At 39.8% G+C, this 19,696-nt stretch overlaps 2 protein-coding genes across 2 annotated transcripts; one reads left to right on the top strand and one right to left on the bottom strand.

The window, feature by feature from the left end:
- Positions 1-1,518: 1,518 nt before the first annotated feature.
- Positions 1,519-10,699, top strand: lim2.5 (lens intrinsic membrane protein 2.5). The gene is made up of 5 exons (XM_033981134.2): positions 1,519-1,627; positions 4,622-4,834; positions 9,127-9,276; positions 9,783-9,917; positions 10,579-10,699. Exons 2-5 carry the CDS (start codon positions 4,657-4,659, stop codon positions 10,638-10,640), a joined length of 525 nt encoding a protein of 174 aa, XP_033837025.1. The 5' UTR covers positions 1,519-1,627; positions 4,622-4,656; the 3' UTR covers positions 10,641-10,699.
- Positions 10,700-12,008: 1,309 nt separating this feature from the next.
- On the bottom strand, positions 12,009-16,926 carry LOC117384155 (free fatty acid receptor 3-like). The gene is made up of 3 exons (XM_033981439.2): positions 16,874-16,926; positions 15,966-16,487; positions 12,009-12,416 (listed from the first exon to the last, which is right to left on the bottom strand). The coding sequence occupies exons 2-3, from the start codon at positions 16,470-16,472 to the stop codon at positions 12,009-12,011; spliced, it is 915 nt and encodes a 304-aa protein (XP_033837330.1). The 5' UTR covers positions 16,473-16,487; positions 16,874-16,926.
- Positions 16,927-19,696: the final 2,770 nt, after the last annotated feature.

The raw sequence follows: 19,696 nt of genomic DNA, 5'->3' as shown, positions 1-19,696 counted from the left end.
TAGTCTGCTTTTTCCCTCTTCAGTCCACCATACCTCATTGCTTTAATAAATTGGCTTGCATTAGACCTGTGCTCAGTAACCTGCATGAGTCCTACTGACCACACAGAATCAAAGTGCACTCTCAGCTCGTTCCATTGACTGAAGCAGTACTGCAAGCCTCGGCACATCCACAGCTTCCAGAATGCCTCATAGAACAACAGAGCGCGGGACAGTGGAGCAGGCCCAGGGTTGTCAGATTTTCAGAGAGCAAAAAGTGACTCAAGCCCTTCTAAAAGAGTCCCCAAATAGAAGCAAATAGTTAAAAGTGAAGTGTAACCTCATCAAGGTCACAACTGAATGAGCGCTAATAAGATGCACATATGCTTATTAGGATATTTAACACCAAATCATGTAGACTGTATATGGTCATATCACCTCTTTTATGCTGTGAAAGGGCAACTCAGGAGCAAGCCCAACAAATGAAGCCCAAAGTCCCCCCCACCCCTCACCCCCAACGTCCAGGGACCTATAACTTCAACCAAACCATCTAATCCACCCACCCCACAGCCCAGAGGTGGAAAGTACTACTACTACTTACAAATACTCATGTTACTGTTATCGAGTAACAGTAATTATACTTTTTTAGTAGCCTGTAAACCTGTACTTAAAATGAAGCATACTTCTAGCCATGTAATTGTAATTTGTTACATTTTTAAGGTGAGACACTGCAGGTCAATAGGAAAAAATGGCATTTTAGGTGCAAAAATTGTCACAACAACAATTAATTTTTTTTTGCCACGAAAAAATATATAGAGGGGATTCTGGAGATCTTATATTTAGTATTTGAGTCCTTTGAATTTCACCAATTTTTTAAGTTTAAGGTTTTTTTTTTACTTTAATAAATCAGGCTTGGAATTAGATATCAACAAATCCCTCTGTATGTTTTGTCAAAAATCATGTTAAGTACAAGATTGGAAAGTTTGGTGTATATAAGTGCCAAGGTGATCCTTTATATGGGTGAAAAATGCATTTTGAGAAAATGGCCTTTGAAATTACAATGTCCCATATAAATCTATGGCTGCGAGTTGATAGTTTGTTGTTTACACATGAAAGTTTGTACATTGAGAGGCTAAAAAACAAAAAAAGAATAAGTGTCCAGAGCTCTGAAAACACATGAATTGCTGTTTAAAACAACTTAATTTAGATTAGTTTATCAAGTTTTGTATAAAATACTGGTATGCAACAAGTAGCATGTACTTTGAGTAACAATTTTCATGTGTATTTATTACTTTTGCAATACAATAGTAATGTTACACTATGAGGGCAACATACAAAGTACAATTTTGGCAGCCGTGTTTTTACTTGTCATTAAGTACTTTTTTAGTACTCTTTCCACTATTGCCACAACACACCCACCGGGCCCCACACCGCGCCCCTATGTGGTCCTCTGGTCAAAGAGTCACGTGCCCCCGGGCCCTCCAGCTCAAGTGCATGGGGTTTTAAAGGATTTTGCCTCCATCGACAGAAAGTGGAGGGGATAACTTTTTGGAATCCAGCCTAGGGCGCTCTCTTTGACGCTAGGCGCACTCCAAGCCTGCACCCGGTTCACACTTTCCTTAAGAGGGTTGGGTAATCCTCGCCACTTCAGGTAAGACGACCTAGAATATAAGGATGGCTGCAGTAATTTGAAATGGAGTGTGGGAAAAATATGATAGTTTAGTTAGTTTAGTGTATTATTTATTTGTCAAGGACCATGTATAAGTTCATAAATCAAACAAAAGAAAAAAAAAAATATTGTACCAGATTTATTTACTAGCTACAAGTTTTCATTATAATAAGGCTTTCCAACAGTGTATTTAATGCAATTGTTTGATTTTTTTTTACTTTTGTCACAAAAAAACAATTGCTTTGTCATACTGACCCTGCTGATTTCAACATTATAGCCTGATCAAATCTAAACTTGAACTTGAACTATCAATGGGTTACATTTTTCTAATATCTACTACCACACTGGCTTTAAAGGTACAGTATGCAGCTGACTGGCACGTCACCTGCATGATTTCATGGAAAGAGAAAATGAAAATCATATTTCTGAAAATTTTCAATTGAGATACATTTTATGCCATGTTGTGGAAGATTATAGCCAAAGGAAAAACATTTCTATGAAAACAAGTAGGAAGAGAACCAAATTCAGATTCAAAGTCAGGTTTGTGGAGATGCAAGCTTGCTCAGAGTAAGGAAGCATGATGTCCCTCTGTTTTTCAGTGCCAGAAACAATTACAAAAAACATGTTTATATTCTAATATATATATAATTTTGGCAAAAAAGTCATACTGTGGCTTAAATAAAGCATGAACATAGACTTAATTCATAATAATCAAGTAATTTATTAAAGCTTAGTTCATAATAATCAAGTAATTTATTCAGGCTTAGTTGGTCCTGACAAAAATCGATCAGCCTGACAAAACAATTCTGTACAGTGATAGCCTAAAAAGGAATTGAAACATTGCCCTATGATGAAGTCGGCCATATTGGATCGAAATTTCAAATTTCCTGTTTATTCAATGGCTTCTCAAGACCATGGGCATTGGCCTAGAGGGCACACATTTGAATAACTATTGTATGATCCCAGCCTGAATGTAATGGATTAATAATCATATAACCAGTGTACACTATAGAACCTCCTACCCTTTATATGAAACATCAACATTATCTGATTTCTATGCATGAGAAGATGCAAAAAATGTATGTATATGGGTTATTTTTCATAGTTGACCGGCAGGTGTGCAAAGAAAATATTTTAAAATCTTATATGCAAATGCTTTGTCTGACTGGTTTGAAATTTGCGTCACTTATACACTGTCTGACACGACTAAATTAATAATTCACAATTAATGCTCAGTGACACAATGCCACGAATAGGACTGGGGAGAAAAAAGTTACTTCGACAGAAATGATTGAAAATTAGCAGAAAATTCCTTTATGTGCCCCAGATCTTACAGTTTTTGTTGTAGGGTCATCCAAATCGCCCAAGTAAATAGGGCTGTGACACAAATCAGGCAATGAATACGAAACGATCCACTAAACATTGACCAAAACACACAATAATTGGCAGTGTGAACAATCTCAGTGAAAAATTTATTATTTTTTATATGATCCACACAAAAGGGCTCTACATTTTTATCTCATAGGAGTTACTTAAAAGGTGAATTTGTCATACGGCAATGAAATTTGGAAGAGTCATATATGACACATGAAAACAATCCTAAAACATTATTGGAGCAATACTCTATATCAATACTTTATATCAAGTCGGCCATAATCGATGACATTGTTGTTGCCACTTTGACATACATTTATATGAAATCTATTTAGTCCTAGGGTTATTGATCCAAATGAGCTCACACTCCACAATCCACGTCTAGAGATAATGACACTCAATAGAGCAGAGTAATGAGCACATAACCAATAATATACACACACAACGTCCACATACAATTGTCTGGAAACCTGGGGGATTCATTGTATTCACCATAACATACCAAAATGTCAATTGGACCAACATCCAATATCAGTGGAATGAGAGGCGCTCGTGAAGTAGGGAAGTCGTGAAGTAGGGGAGGTCGCAATGTAGGGGCGGATGTGATGTAGCGGAGGTCGCGATTGAGAGCGGAGGTCGCGATTGAGAGCGGAGGTCGCGATTGAGAGGGGAGATTGTAATGTAAGGGTGGGCTTGATGTAGGGAGGGTCGTGGTGTAGCGGATGTCATGAACAGGGGGGTGGTCACGATGTAGGTATGGTCGCAATATAGCGGAGATCGCGAATGAGATGTAGGGGAAGTTGTGATTGAAATTAATTAAGTAGTTACTAAGCCTGAATCATCATTAACTATTCTACTGTTCGTTCTTCATTCATGCTTTATTAACGCTTATTAAGATGTAATTATTATAAAGTGTGACCTTATCAGTGTTATTTACTGATAGAAATTGTGTTCAGATAATGCATTACAGTACATAAAAGCAGTGGTGAATGAAGTACTCAGTTAAAAGTTAAGTGAAAGTACAGATGTCAGAGCTATGAAATATTCAAGTAAAAGTATTACATTAGAAAATCTACTTAAGTATTCAAGTACCCTAGAGTAAAAAGTAAAAGCATTTAGTGCAGATTTTGAGATCTAATAAAGCTTCAATTATAGTGATTTTGATAGACTTGTGCTGAATTTTGTTCAGCAGAAACAGTTGAATCAATATTTTTCTAACTGTTTTTATTTGTATACTGTATTTGTGTTTGCTCAAACTACGAACGTGTTAAAAATAAACCCCTGAGCCTTTTCAGCAGGTCTCAAACAATAATACAAAAACCTTAACTTTAAAACTGTAGTGGAGTAGAAAGTGCAGATACCTTCTCTCAAATGTGGTGAAGTAAAAGTAAAAGGTATCCTCTTTAAAATGTACACAAATAAAGTACAGATACTTAAAATGTATACTTAAGTATATGCTTAATGACTTTTACTTTGTTACATTCCACCACTGTATAAACAAAGGAATCATGATGCTTTTGACAGCTTTTGGATATTGAATAACCAAAACTGCAAAATAAACCATGTCAACACTAACCCTTGTTATGTTTTGCCTCTTCGCAGTGCGTCGCATCTTGTCGGCTGTCATCACGTCACTCATGATGTACAGCTTCATGGGAGGGGGCCTGTTCTGTGCCATTGTGGGGAACATCCTGCTGGTAGTGTCCACAGCCACAGACTACTGGATGCAGTATCGGCTCTCGGGCAGCTTTGCTCACCAGGGCCTGTGGAGGTACTGCATGTCCGGCAAGTGCTACATGCAGACTGACAGTATTGGTAAGTGCAATGCCATAAAGCCATACTGCGGGACATTCTATAATTTGAATTTGAAGTTAATGTAATAGGGAGGGCAAATCCTTAATTAAATAATGCTCAAAATCTGGTATTTTCAAATTATAAACACAAAAATTAGAAAAAACAACATTATATCTAAAGGAGTGATGCAAAAACATCTATGTTCAAATAATTTACCATGTTCACCGTCGCTCCAGAGTATAAGTTGCACCAGTGAAAAAATGCATAATAATGAAGAAAAAAGACATGGTATGACATTTAATTGTTTTTAACCTAAGTTTTTATGAGAGTGATATGATGAATTAGACTATTTTAGCTCAAGGCAGGACTCACAGTTAAATCTGTGTATTGCTGTTATGCAGCTGTTTGCCCTTGGCACATTTCCCTTCGGGACAATAAAGTATATTTGATTTGATTGAGCAGCGACATCTCCTTTTTGAACAAGCAATGCATGCCTCACAAAGAAAGGCATAAGGTCATGACAGTACTACAGTTGACTGTGAACATAGTAGATTATGCTAGAATGTCTGTGTTTCTTATGTTTTCATGTGGCTGCTTCATTAAAATGAATGGGACAGAATGTTTGCATGGGTACATGGCTGCATCCACAGCTCTCTAAACATGTCACTCCTGGAGGATATATAGACTGCACACAATATTAAGCTAGCCAAAATATTTAAGCTTCCCTATAGTCTGGTGACCAAATCTGTAAAGTATGGCAACCTTGTTTTTATCATAAAATACCCTGAATATCACTTACGGGACATGCTGCACTATTTTAACCTGGCCCTCCAAATATTGATATATGTAGCCCTTTGAACTGAGCCCTATACATCAATCTGGGATGGCTCTCACTGAAAGCAGTCGGAACCAAACAAATACTTGCTCTTTGGCCAAAGCAACCCAACAGCAGAACTGCCCGTTTAAAAAACAAACAAACAAACAAAATAGTCTGCATCTCAGCTAAAATATGTTGAAGTATGTTTGTCGGCATCACCATTTTTGCTTTGGTTTGTTTGGTGTGGACTTGAGCTCAAACAACAATGGTGCTCTGTGATTGGCCAGTCTGATTGTATCTATTTTTTATACAGTGATATCAGCAGGTTGCAATTTGCTGGTCTGTTTGTCCCTCTCTCTGCTTCTGTTTTTCCTGTCCCTCCCTCTGCTTTATACAGCCACCTATTGATCATCGCTGCAGTCTTCATCTCGCTTCATCTGCCAATGACCGACCTGTTTTTTGCTTTACCGCATAGAAGGATCGTCATTGTTGGCCCTGTTTTGATCTGTGCGTTGTGTGCCAAAGCATTTTCGTGCATTCTTCTCTACACATGCATCTGTGTGTTTGTGCCTCTTGGAGCAATGCACAAACAGAGGGATGCAAAAGCAAAAATGATCTGAAACAGTGCTGACACATGTGCTGGGCGTGTCTTATGAAAGGAGGACAGTTTCAAATCGTATTTGACCACGTGACATTTGTGCGACTCCTCAGAGAGCAGTGACACTGACATTGACAGGTTGATGGCAAGACAAAAAAAGGACATAGGCACAGAAAACATTCAGTCCATCACACATGACAAAACACATTAAAGATCAGTGAATAATACAGTAGACATATTAGTAAAATTAGAACATCCTAAAAGCACAGCACATACATGAACAACAATAAACATAATTCACAGTCACTCAACAAGACAAAGACATTTGCTGTAATGCAAAAACACATACAGCTACTATTTACATATCATATGTGAGCGCTAAAGACGTTGTGATCTTGGTGGTTTTGCAACCATAGACTGTATATATAAATGGACATAACTAACCTGCTACTCACAGCATTCCAAATAAGAATGGGTGGGTGTGCTTCCTGTTCCACTGGCTCCAGTGCACTTTGTATTGAAAAACCTTAGCCCCTGTCTCTGTAAGTGCTGCTGTCAGGCTCATCATTTTGGTCTTAAAATGTTTGTATTAACCTTCTCTACATGATCCTGGTCTTTCTATTTCACTATTATGTCTGTAATTCAAGATATGAACATTAATAACAGACAAATCTGGCATCTTCTGTCGCTCCCGCTAGCATTAGCAACAGATTTGATTGACAGTGTTGCTAAGCACCTGTACCCTGCCAAATGAAGGGACTGTTACAGCCCTAGGACTTAAGTTCTTTTCGTTGTTTGTATTTGTCCATTATGTTTTGTGTGTGTGTCCCCGAATCTGTCAACTTTCCTCATAATCATGGCTGTTGGAGCCCTTGGCTGTGATTGGAGGACTGTTTTCCAGCCTGGCCAATCCTGGGGCCCAAGTTCAGCCACCTCCCACCCATTTCAGAAGATTCGAGACTGCTGGCCTGCATGTGGCCAGTATGCCATTTCGTGTGTCTCTTTTGGTCAAGTCACTACAGTGGTAGTGACTCTGTGTGGTGAGTCATTTCGTCGTCAGTACTGACTGTGTTTGTTTATCAAGATTTTGTTTTGTTACTGCAAAATGTATGTTTTAGTTAACTTTACCTGTTGTTTTTGTTTAAACCTTGCAAGGTACCGTTTGTTTCAATATTTTTCCTCCCCTTTTCTTTAGTTTACCCTTTATATCCCTGTTAATTAAATTACTTAATTTACCATTTTCCATCTTTATTTCTTTTGTTACTTCCCTGTCCCCACAAGAGCTGGGTTGTTACAATTGGGGGCTTGTCCAGGATCGTCATACCCTATCCCACCTTTAAATAAGGCCTTTAGCCAGGATTATGGGGAAGGTAGACAAATTCAGGGACACCCACATGAAACATAGGACAAATACAAACAACAAAAAGGACTTAAGGCCTAGGGCCATAACAGGGCCGTTACCTTAAACAGGCTCCAGATTGGCTCTGTGGTTGCTATGATACTTGTGGTCAGAATTTTAAATATGGACCTCAGCTGCAAATTCGCCTCTATTGTTGGCTTTCAGATATTAGAATGTGATAATGCCATAGGGGCAAGAGCCAGATCTCAATATAGATTACATTGTTCTTTGCTATGAAATATCCAATATCCATAAAACAGAGAATCCACTTCAAAATCCTCCTCACCACCTTCAAAGCTATCCATAACCTGGCCCCACCTTACATCTCTGACCTCCTCCACATCTCCATTCCCTCTCGCTCCCTCCGCTCCTCTTCCTCTCTCCAGCTCTCTGTCCCCTCTGCCCGTCTCATCACCATGGAGGGCAGAGCCTTCAGCTGCTCTGCTCCCCAGCTCTGGAACTCTCTCCCTCCTGACCTGCGCAACATTGACTCTCTTCCACTTTTCAAATCCAGACCCACCTGTTCACACAATCCTACACCACATAATCAGTCACTCTCACCATCATCCAGTTTTGTATCTCTGTTTTATCTGTAACTTAACTTCGTCTTGTACAGTGTCCTTGAGTGTCCTGAAAGGCACTTTCAAATAAAATGTATTATTATTATTATTATTATTATTATTATTATTATTATTATTATTAATATGTAAATCCACACATATTGAACCTGATCATTTCACTTTTTAACAATAAAGATAAAAACATTTAAACAATATTCATTTTAGCTGACCCCCATCTGTGTTAAATATTATTGGCTTATAGAATGTTGTGACATTATCTGAAAACCAGCAATAACTGCCAGCCTCGATGAGCTTCATTTGATTGGAGCCAAAAGCTATAACTCATGTCACAACCCCCCCCCCCCCCATCCTTCTGCTTTTTGGACAAATGACACCCTGGCTATCAGTCCTGTCACCACCACACCAAACGAATGAGCTCATTGATAACCTATCATTTAGAGCAAAATTGCATTTCTCTCACTTGAGATCAACAGAGTTATGGGATTCGCTCATTGATTCCGCACAAATCTGCAATGTTTTTCAGTCCCCTATGATATTTTTGTTCTTTATTCTTTCCTTTCTTTATTCTTCATAAGCAGCCATATTTATTTTGATATAGATTGGCTAATACATCTGTCAATAATGCCCATCTGAACTCGGGGAGCTTCATGGATGACCTGACTCAGATCTTCGTGTGTATTTGGGATCACGGTGTAAATATACTGTCACAGCTGAACTGACATTACTGTAAACTAAATGTTTAAGTGGCAATGGTTTGGGGATGATGATTGATTGTCTTCAATCAAAATCTAAGATTTACAGATATATCAAACTAAATTAATACTAACATTTTAATTTTAAAATGAGTAGATTGGACATTTGACCTAAAACCAAAAAAGAGGTCTTGTCACTTGTATGTATGCATGTATTTGTGTGCAGCTTATTGGAATGCTACCCGTGCCTTCATGATCCTGTCTGCCATGTCGTGCTTTGCGGGCATCATCGCGGGGATCCTCTCCTTTGCCCATTTCTCTGCCTTTGAGAGGTTCAACCGCTCATTCGCTGCTGGGATCATGTTCTTTGTTTCCAGTGAGTATTTGATGTACCTGATTTTTACTATTTTACAGAACGGATATTATTAAAAATCAACCTTTTTGACCTTTTAACCATGTTATAGCATTGTACCCTCATTAAAAACATATTTGGAGTTGGTTTCACCCTGGTTTCAGTAATCCTCTGTAAAAAGTCCTTTGTCTCTGAGCCTCACCAAACACCACCATTTTGTTTGACATTCCCAGAATTGTGAGACCCCGCACAGTCCATAAATCATTGCTAGAGTCAAATTTGGTCTGCTGTCAAACTGGGCTCATTACTGCTCCATGCTTACATTACAAGCTTACACTGTTTTCACTGCAGTTCCCTCTGCTGCCAGCAGATGGTAAGTTGCACCGGATCAGTTGCAAGGGGCAGTGAGACTGTGTTTGTTTTTTAAAGTTCTAACTCATGAAATGCATAATTAGATGCAGACACAGATCTGTTAAGGGGCAGGCCCCTTAAGTTCATTTTTAATTACATTGATATGTCTTTATTTACAGCCCTCTTTGTTTTGCTTGCAATGGCCATTTACACCGGAGTGACGGTGAACTTCCTGGGCAAACGCTTTGGGGACTGGCGTTTCTCCTGGTCTTACATACTAGGCTGGGTGGCTCTGCTCATGACGTTCTTTGCAGGTTAGTTCAAAATATAATTATAAGTGCTGGTTATGCTTCTGAACTTGTGAACCAGCATAAACCAGTTTATGTCATGTCATTTAAAGAAAGGTTTGTGTAGAAATATGCTTGCATAGCTATCAATATACTGAAGAATGGCAAAAACAGTGTCCATCTCCACTTAGAGGTGTCGACTCAGATGTTGTTGTAGCGTTCTTGGGAAACAACTTCTTGGTGTGGGTGTGATGTGTGAGTCTGATGGTGCACACAGACTGTGAGATATGACTATGAGAAACTTTGAGCTTGTGAAGCAAAAGCAAACATAAGGTTTTATTAATGTAAGCCCCAGCACTCCTCATAACATCAGATAATAACTAGGGATGGAACAAGAGCTCATGCAAAATTGTTTACATGTGGATGGGACAAAAAATTGTCAACTTTGCTGAGTTGTGCTTCTTGAGAAGTTGTAGTTCCAAAAGGAACTGTTATAGTTGCAGCTAAAATATTAAATAAAAAATGCAAAAATTGTGAATGCAAAACATATGAATATATACTGTATATAACAAAATCTTATGTTGTCTTGTGGACTTAAGCTCATGAAAATTGTGTCTCGACCCACCCCTATTAATAGCTAACCACAGGTGTCAAAAACACAGGCTGAACTTGAATGCTTTTTTCACAGGTATCTTCTACATGTGCGCCTACAGAATGCATGAGTGCCGGAGGGTGGCTGGCCCGCGGTAAATGACCAGGAGGTCACATGTAAGGCAAAGGATGCTGTCAATGATGTCACATAATAAAACTGGGAGTTTTGCGTATTTATCACTGTGTGCTGTGGTGGTTAAATCTGTATATGGATTTGCATGTACTTGCTGTAAAATAATTCATGCCAATACAAAAAGTAACACACCAAAACAAAACATAAATTCAGTTAATACAACTATTATTAATTCATAATGAATAACTATTAGCTTCTTTTTATGAGCTTCTTCTCCGTTATTGACATTCTCAAAATAATCTTTTGTTTTTTTTCTATGCACCAAAATAATTTATGCTAAGGTCCTAATGCCCTCCCCATGTGCAGAAATGTGTTTTCACACTTACAGGGCATTATTATTCTTATTTGACAGTGTCTTTACATGTATTTTTTGAACATGTTTTAATTTTCATCATAGTGTCTATACATTTCAAAATACTGTTACACCACTACAGGCCAGTCAGATGTGAAATGTTTTAGGAGGAAATGGAGTATTGAAAACGAATCCAAACAGGTTGTAAACTTTACTGCTGTTGTTAAAGCTAAGAGGCCTTTTTCACCAGTCAAATTCTAAATATTTTAACACTCAATTCCTTTTAGGCCTAATGATAACCATGGTTGGCCAAGAAACTTGGCTATACTTGGTTGTACAACCCTGCTGCCATTAGGGGGACACACACAATACTTTTACCAAAAGTAATACAATTTTACACCTTTAATGTCCAAATTTATTTTACCACCACCAGAATAACAGTTTGCCTCATTTAAAGTGGGACTAAACTCCACCCACAACCACATTACAAATAGAGCTGCTAAACTGAGAAGTACCTGGAGCAGGAGCTGGGCCAAGAGAGTCTATCTGCTTACTTTCATGAAAACATAGGTCTCCATCGAGGGAAGACACAGAATCCAATATATTTTACTCAGACCCACTTTGTTGCCCTTCAACATTGCACATTTTCACAAAACTTGTGGTCTTGTCATGCAAACAATAGTACATCGTAGACCGTGATCCAATAAGTGAGCAGCACCGCACAGCTGTTTGCTCACAACACAAACAGAGACTGGAGATCAGCTTCCTATTATGTAAAGAATAAAGCGAGAGAAGATGAACATTTGCAGATGACAAAGCCATAATCATTTGCGTCAACGGAGGGCATTCCTGTGTGACCTCACCAAGTACTTGAAATTGCACTGGCCACTGGAGGCAGCATACACTGTTTTTAAACACACAGCTGCAAATTTACAGAACCTGCACTAAAACTGAAGGAAGCACCATGAACAGTAGACAGTGCTGTTAAAACACCATATGCACAGTTTGGTAGAAAAAAGCTGATTTAGATTTTAGTTCCACTTTAAGAAACTGAGGCAATATGTGGCCTTTGTATGACAGAAATGTGCACCTCATATTTCCTGAACAACACAGTCTCCTTGATCCTGCTCCGGAAGGCTGAGGACGAGAAGTAGAAGATGATTGGATCCAGGCAGGTGTTGAAGGTGGACAGAAGCAGTGTGTAGTACCTCCATACCAGGCTCTGGCCCTTGACATATCCCAGCAGGTGAGTGAGGTTATAGGGCAGCATACACACCAAAAACACAGCCAGAGTCCCCAGAGCCATGCCCATCACCCTCTGCTTCAGCTGGGGGGAGAACCGGGGCCGGCTGTACAGCAGGTAGATGCAGCGCAGGTAACAGAACACACAGATGAGCAGAGGGATCAAGCACAGGACAAAAAAGAACTCCAAGCGCAGTGGCACCAGGATCTGAGGACATATGGAATAGTAGATTACTTTAAAAAAAAAAAAACTGAATAATTTTGCATCTTCCACCAATATTCATCACTACACATTTTTAGTCCATTTGTCAATCTTTTGAACACAGCACAGTGCTGTATAAATGGATGAGATAATCTGTCCACCTCGCCTTTCGCCTTCTCTGAAATGCAGAATACTCACTTCTCCAGTACTTTGAGAAGATGTGGGTCTGGTCACCAGTTTGTGACACAGTCTATATTATATAAGTGCCCCTGTCTGACCATTACACCTGTGTGACCAGTGCACTGTTAAAGCGATACTCAATGTACATTCATGAGTATCACTTCATGAATGTACATTTTGTGTAGTAAATGCATTACACAGCTGTCACTCTGTCGTAAGGTCTAACAGGAGGGACCAAAAACATAGAACTTGGGGAAAAGTTTAACAGTGTTTATTTACAAGACTGCAAGTGCAAAAATGAAGGTAGATCAAACGCTGAGTCAAGAGCGGGGTGTTTGCCGTGGTACAGGGACAGAGTGGGAGTAGCAGAGACGGGACGAACAGTACCGGTAGAGAAGAGCAGGGTCGGAGGCGGGAGACCTGATCGGGTCCAGGGAGCAGGATGTGGTGAGGAGTAAAAGTGTCCAGTTTAGCAGCGTCAAAAAGAGCGATGAACATGAGCCAAGCAGGGAGTACCATAGAGCTATGTGGATGATCTAGCGCCAAGTGTCAGGTTCTGGCTCCTCTTATTCTCCCCAGGTGCAGCTGATTGCAGATTAGCTCCAGGTGTGCACAGGAGGAGCCAAAAATCTCCGCCCCAGCTCCAGGCTCAGACACAGGGAGGGGAAAAAAGACCAAAAAAAAGGCAGGAAAGACAGGGATCGTGAGACACTCATACAGTTTCTAGATGCAAAATGATAATTACATAGATAACAATAGTATTAAAGGCTCAGCTACAAAAATTAGGTGTATGAGTAGTACAAGAAGAAACAATTAGCCCACACATAGCCCTGTTTGTATAGACAGGAGGTCAAATACAGTCCAATATATACAAATATTAATAAACTATGTAGATCTGAACTTCTCTAATTTCATCTCCAAATGGCTCAAAAGTATCCAGTTTAGCAGCGTCAAAAAGATGCTGTATTTAAAATGTTATTAAATAGTTTTTTACTAAATATTGGTGTCCAGCCAAAGTGTGCTTGCCTACCCATCAAAGTCACCGCATGCTACTGCTTTCTGCATCTATTGTCATTGCGTCAACCAGTCAGGGGCTGTGTTTTTATAGTCACCTATGGTTTATATAATATGTGAATAAAATGGTTTGCAGGTTTGAAATAAATCATATCTCATATCATTTATGTAAATATGTGTCCTTTGGGTCAGATTTATTATGAAATTGTAATTTCTGTTTGGGTAGTGTGCAAGAAAATCTCTCATACTTGTACTTGTGAATCAGCACATCCCGGTAAGTAAAAATAGTGACATAGACAACTACAGCCCACTAGACAGCACCATATGACTCCTGTAGTCATTGATTCTACTGATACAACTCTGTACATTTAAGTACACTGAAAATGTATTCATAAATATATACCTATATATTAGATAGCAACAAAATGCAGTTCTAATAAAAATAAATATGCGGAGGCTAAGTAAAAAATGCAGATTGCTGGTTGTAGTCCAGCCCGCCATTTTTCAAAATAAAAACAGATCCAGTTGATCTTTCTGGAGCCCACAGAACATACAGAGCCAATTTACTCGCACAACCAAATTCTCAAACTCGAACGTCCTTGAAGCACCAATGAAGTGAGTGACTCAGTAAATTCAAGCGTCCAACTAGGGGCATTTGTCGCAATTTTTTCCTCCTAATTCGCATTCAGTGGGAATGCACCATGAGTCAACATTTTTGCTGATACTGCATTTTAAGAATCTCTTCTGAGGGTGTTTCACCAACAGGGCTGAAAATCACTCTACATCAGAGAAACGGCATCAAAAGATTATTTTGATAACTATCACAGTTTTCATTGGATAATAAAAAATAAATAATAATAAAAATAATTATACAAATCCAAGTGCATACTAACTCTAAAATTTGTATCAGTTGTAAAACTTTCTTGCCTTAGCCTACTCATTGTAAAAGAAACAAAATTGTGCCCCCTTCAGAATAAGAAATGCATTTGTATGGAGGACTGAAAATTTTGTTTTTCAAAATGTTACAAAATTTTAAAAAGTCAATGAAAGCCGTGTTGTATTTTTAACCACATTGCCATGGTGTTGCGTGAAAGTGCCAATGTTATTCTAATTGGAGTGATCACAAAATTTCCCAATGATAAGGAATAATATGAAATTTTGCACAATGACTCTTCACCCCAATCAAAAAAGTAAATGGGAACTATTTGGTATTTTTCATTGGGCCATGGTGATGAGAAAATGTGCCAATGTTATTTTAATATTTTCTTAAATTTCAAAGTAATATAAAACAGCTTATTAGTTTTCTTGAAGAATGAATAATTTTAAATCTCACAAAATTCTGTCTAAATTTCAGGCATTTTCAAAAATATTTCTTGCATAACTGAGTCTAAAAAAATTGTATGACAGAACCACCGACAAAATTTGAACAATGAACAAAGCGATGTAGTCTACTCCATTCAGTGTAGTGAAGAGTGCACTGAGCAATGGAAAAACTAAACAGCCACTCCAGAAGAGAATGCACCAACAACTTGTGGACTTAAGACAGAAATGTCTGAAACAAATAAATAAATAAATAAATAAATAAAACTTTGCGAGAGCTCCTTGGGACCCCAGTCTGCCGCACATCTCTATCTCAAAGCTACTAACCACTCCTTTGAAGATAGAGGTACAAACCTCAGCCAAAGAAAAGAAACAGTTTGAGAGGGGAGTTAAAAAAGCTATTTTTGTTAGGAAAGACAATCCTTCCTTGAACAGGAATGGGGGCCTCATAGATAATCTCCCATCTATAACGCCATCCTCAGACCCAAAGCAAACAAAGGAAACAAAGAAAACAATAGGGCTAGCCAGGATGCTAATAGCTGTGAAATCACTCATTAGGGCTTTGAATGACTATGCTAAGTAGGACTCAGCACAGTGCACGCTTAGAGTAGCACAATAGACCTAACCTACAAACAGAAACAGTAAACAATAGGTGTTTCAGTGTAGTTAGCCCCTCCCTTCAGATAGATTTAAGGCAGTGTCCACCAGTAATCTGACCAGAACTGAAGAAGCGGCTTGAATGAGCAGTGAAATGTCTTCACTCCTACAACGTTTTGTCCAGTTGACAGATTTTATTTTTCTTTTGCAATGAGTTCATTGGTTTAAATATAAAACACATGCATAACTTCAGGCACAACTCGCTGCACACTAGCAAGGAGAAGAAGCGAATGACTGACTGGATTTAAATATTAATGGAATAGCCTAACGGATTTGGTAAAGACAGTTGTTTTGGCGATCGGTGATTAGCGCTTCATAATTTGATTGACAGGGCAAGAGGCACTGTTTGCAGGGTGCCAAAATTACTTGTATGTCCAAAAGTACCTGCAGCTGCTTGTCGGAGAAGCCCTCGTAGCACCTGGTGGAGTTGTGTCTGGACAGAGACGGGTGGTGCTGGGCAATAAAGGTGATGCTACAATGAGCCGCTGAAACAACCCAGATGAGTACACTGCACAGGATGGCGTAGAGCGGCCGTTGCAGCCTCTGGTAGGTCACTGGGAAAGCCACGGCCACATACCGCACCACAGTGACAGCCGTGAGAAGGAGTGAGCTGGTGTAGATGGTGCAAAAGAAGATGAAGGAGGTGATGGAGCAGAGGAAATCCGGCAGACTCCAGGTCATCCCAGAAGCTGCCTCATACATCTTCAGCGGGAGCACACAGAGGAAGAGCAGGTCGGAAACAGTCAGGTTCAACAGCAGGATGTCTATGGGTAGAGGACGGCTGTGGATTTTAGTGCTGAAAGCATACAGGGCTAACAGGTTTGCTGGAAGTCCCATCAGGAAGGAGAGGATGTAGACCGACAGGATGATCTCAGTCTGCACCTCCTCCATCTTAAATTTGAACCACTGGAAATACAGCAGGTTTTATTGTTGTTTTTATGACCGAGAATATCCATCAGACTGACTCAAAGCAGAATACAGCAGCTGAAATATTAACTGATTTCACAATAACTTGATTCAGAAAATGTAATACTAACATCTTGACTTCGAAGTTGGCTCTGTTTTCCAAAGTGAATTTTTCATTCATTCTTCCCATAGACTTTTTTGAAAAATTCAAAGGCATCACAGAGGCTTATCAGCTATGTAGTAACTAATATACATAACTAATATATATAACACCATAAGCCCAAAAAGTGCATTTACTGGGCAGCTACATTTGCTAACTACAATTACTGACTTTCATTCAATATTTGACAAATTTTCTTTAAACACAAAGTAAAGAATAAACTTACCTTATCTTCTAAAATGTGTTCTAACTGACAGCACAGGCCCTGTGTGCTCTGCTTTCCTCTCCATTACAGTGACTTCCCTGGAAAGGTCATATGTGGTCACATAATGATGTGGAAACAATTGAGGTTTGAGTCAGACTCTAGCCTCCCACCACACCTCTGCAGTAGACTCACATCCAAATAAGAATAAAGGTGATACTGATACACACTACATGTGTCCTCTACATGTGTCTCAGTGCTGCGGCCAGTTAATGATTTCAAAGACTATGCAGACTGAGTAAACAGACAAATGAGTGTTTCGTCAAAACATCTGCATCAAAGATTGGGGATCTGCAGCAGATTTGCATTGCAAACAGTATTTATGTAAATTAAGTTTTTTTTGTGTCGATTAGGAACAATAACCTAGCATTATCTTTCCTGAGTAAGAGTGATATGAAAATTGTTGCAATGTTTTCATACAAATGAGACTAGAGATGGGAGTGCAGCAATGGGCCCTACAAGTAAAAAGTCAGGTGCTCCTCAAGGAGTAACTGAAAATATTAAAATGGCAAAATCAAACCTCCTAGTCTATACCTTCGAGTGCAAAATAAGTTATTTATTACAAAAAGTGGGACCTCAACGTTTTGACCTAGACAGACAACAGGTGTTTTTATTAGGGCGCATCACATGGACTAAAAACATAGCACTGGAAAAAGACAAATTGCAAAGACATTCACTTACATACATTGACATGCCATGGACTATATGAGGTAGACTACAGCTATCAATCAATCAATCAATCAATCAATCAATCTATCTATCTATCTATCTATCTATCTATCTATCTATCTATTTACCTATCTCTATATCTATCTATCTATCTATCTATTTACCTATCTCTATATCTATCTATCTATCTATCTATCTATCTATCTATCTATCTATCTATCTATCTATATCTATATATATATATATATATATATATATATATAGTATATATATATATATATATATATGACCAATTACCAACAACCAGTGTGGGTAATTGGTCAAGACCCTTCAAGCTACTGCCTACCTCATACAATGATGAGTGAGAATAAAACTTATGCAGCATTGAGAGCGATCCCTACCTCAACCATCACAGAGACCAATGAGCTGATATACACTTCAGCAGCAGTGATCCTAGAGATTGGCTTGGCTATAAGAGCAACCATGGGAGCCATGAGAAATAATACCCACCATGGAAACAATGGTTAGAGGCTAAAATCAAGGTAGTGCAGAGAGGAGTGAGCCAACTGTCAGAGGCCCAGAGAGGTGCAATGAAAAAACAAGTGCCCAAGAGGTACTGGCTCTGAGAGAAGACCACAGCAACCTCCCCGAACAGAATCCAGTCACCATCACAGTGGCAGACATCCAGGAAAGAGTCTTAGGCATGAAAAACTGGACCGCACCAGGCCCTGACATGGTCCATGCCTACTGGCTAACGAAGCTCACTGCTCTCCATGAGCAGCACAAATGAACCAGCTGCTAAGGGATGGGACCCACCCTGAATGGCTAACTGAAGGGCGCATGATACTGATCCAGAAGTATCCCTCAAAGGGTACTGTCCCATCCAACTATCGGCCAATAACCTGCCCCATAAGACCAACCTGTGCACTGCCTGGATTGATTACAAGAAAGCCTACGACTCAATGCCACACACATGGATCACTGAATGCCTGGAGCTGTACAACATCAACAGGACTCTAAGAGCCTTCATTGCAAACTCGATGAGGTTGTGGAAAACCACCCTTGAGGCCAATGGCAAGCCATTTGCACAAGTGACCATCAAATGTGGCATATACCAAGGAGATGCATTGTCCCCACTGCTGTTCTGCATAGGTTTGAATCCCCTCAGCCAAATCCTCAGCAATACTGGCTACGGATACCGTCTCAGGAATAGGGCTACCATCAGTCACCTCCTCTACATGGATGACATCAAACTGTATGCTACGAATGAGTGAGACATCGACTCACTGATCCACACCACCAGGATCTACAGCACAGACATTGGAATGTCATTCGGGCTTGAGAAGTGTAGCTGGATGGTGACAAAGAGAGGGAAGGTACTCTACACAGAAGGGGTCTCCCTCCCACAAGGGACAATAGCAGACATTGAGGACAGTTACAAGTACCTTGGTATCCGACAAGCAAATGGCAACCTTGAAGAGGAAACAAGGAAAGCAGCCATGGCCAAATACCTCAGATGAGTAAGTCCTAAGTCAGCTCAATGGCAAGAACACAGCCCAGGCAATAAACAGCTACGCCCTGCCAGTAATCAGATACCCAGCATGAATCATAAGCTGGCCAAAGGAGGAGATACAGACCACAGATGTTAAGACCCTAAAGCTTCTGACCATGTATGGCGGGTTCCATCCCAAATCCAGCACCTGGAGACTGTACGTGAGTCGAAAGGAAGGAGGCCGAGGACTAGTGAGCATGAGAGCCACAGTAGTACATCAAAGACAAGGCCCCGACAGATGATGTACTCAGCGAATGTCTCAAGCAGTGGAGTGCAGAGGAAGAAGTGCTGGAGGAACCATCATGGAAGGACAAGCCCCTGCACGGGATGTACCACCGGAACATAACTGAGGTGGCTGATATCAAGAAATCCTACCGATGGCTTGAGAGAGCTGGTCTGAAGGACAGCACAGAGGCACTCATCCTGGCTGCATAGGAGCAGGCCTTGAGTACCAGAGCAATAGAGGCCCAGATCTACCACACCAGACAAGACCCAAGGCGTATGCTGTGCAAAGAGGCCCCTGAGACAATTCAGCACATAACTGCAGGGTGTAAGATGCTGGCAGG

Source organism: Periophthalmus magnuspinnatus, chromosome 16 (assembly GCF_009829125.3).
Source record: "Periophthalmus magnuspinnatus isolate fPerMag1 chromosome 16, fPerMag1.2.pri, whole genome shotgun sequence".
NCBI classification, from domain to species: Eukaryota; Metazoa; Chordata; class Actinopteri; order Gobiiformes; family Gobiidae; genus Periophthalmus; species Periophthalmus magnuspinnatus.
This window is presented reverse-complemented; position numbering and strand designations above follow the sequence as displayed.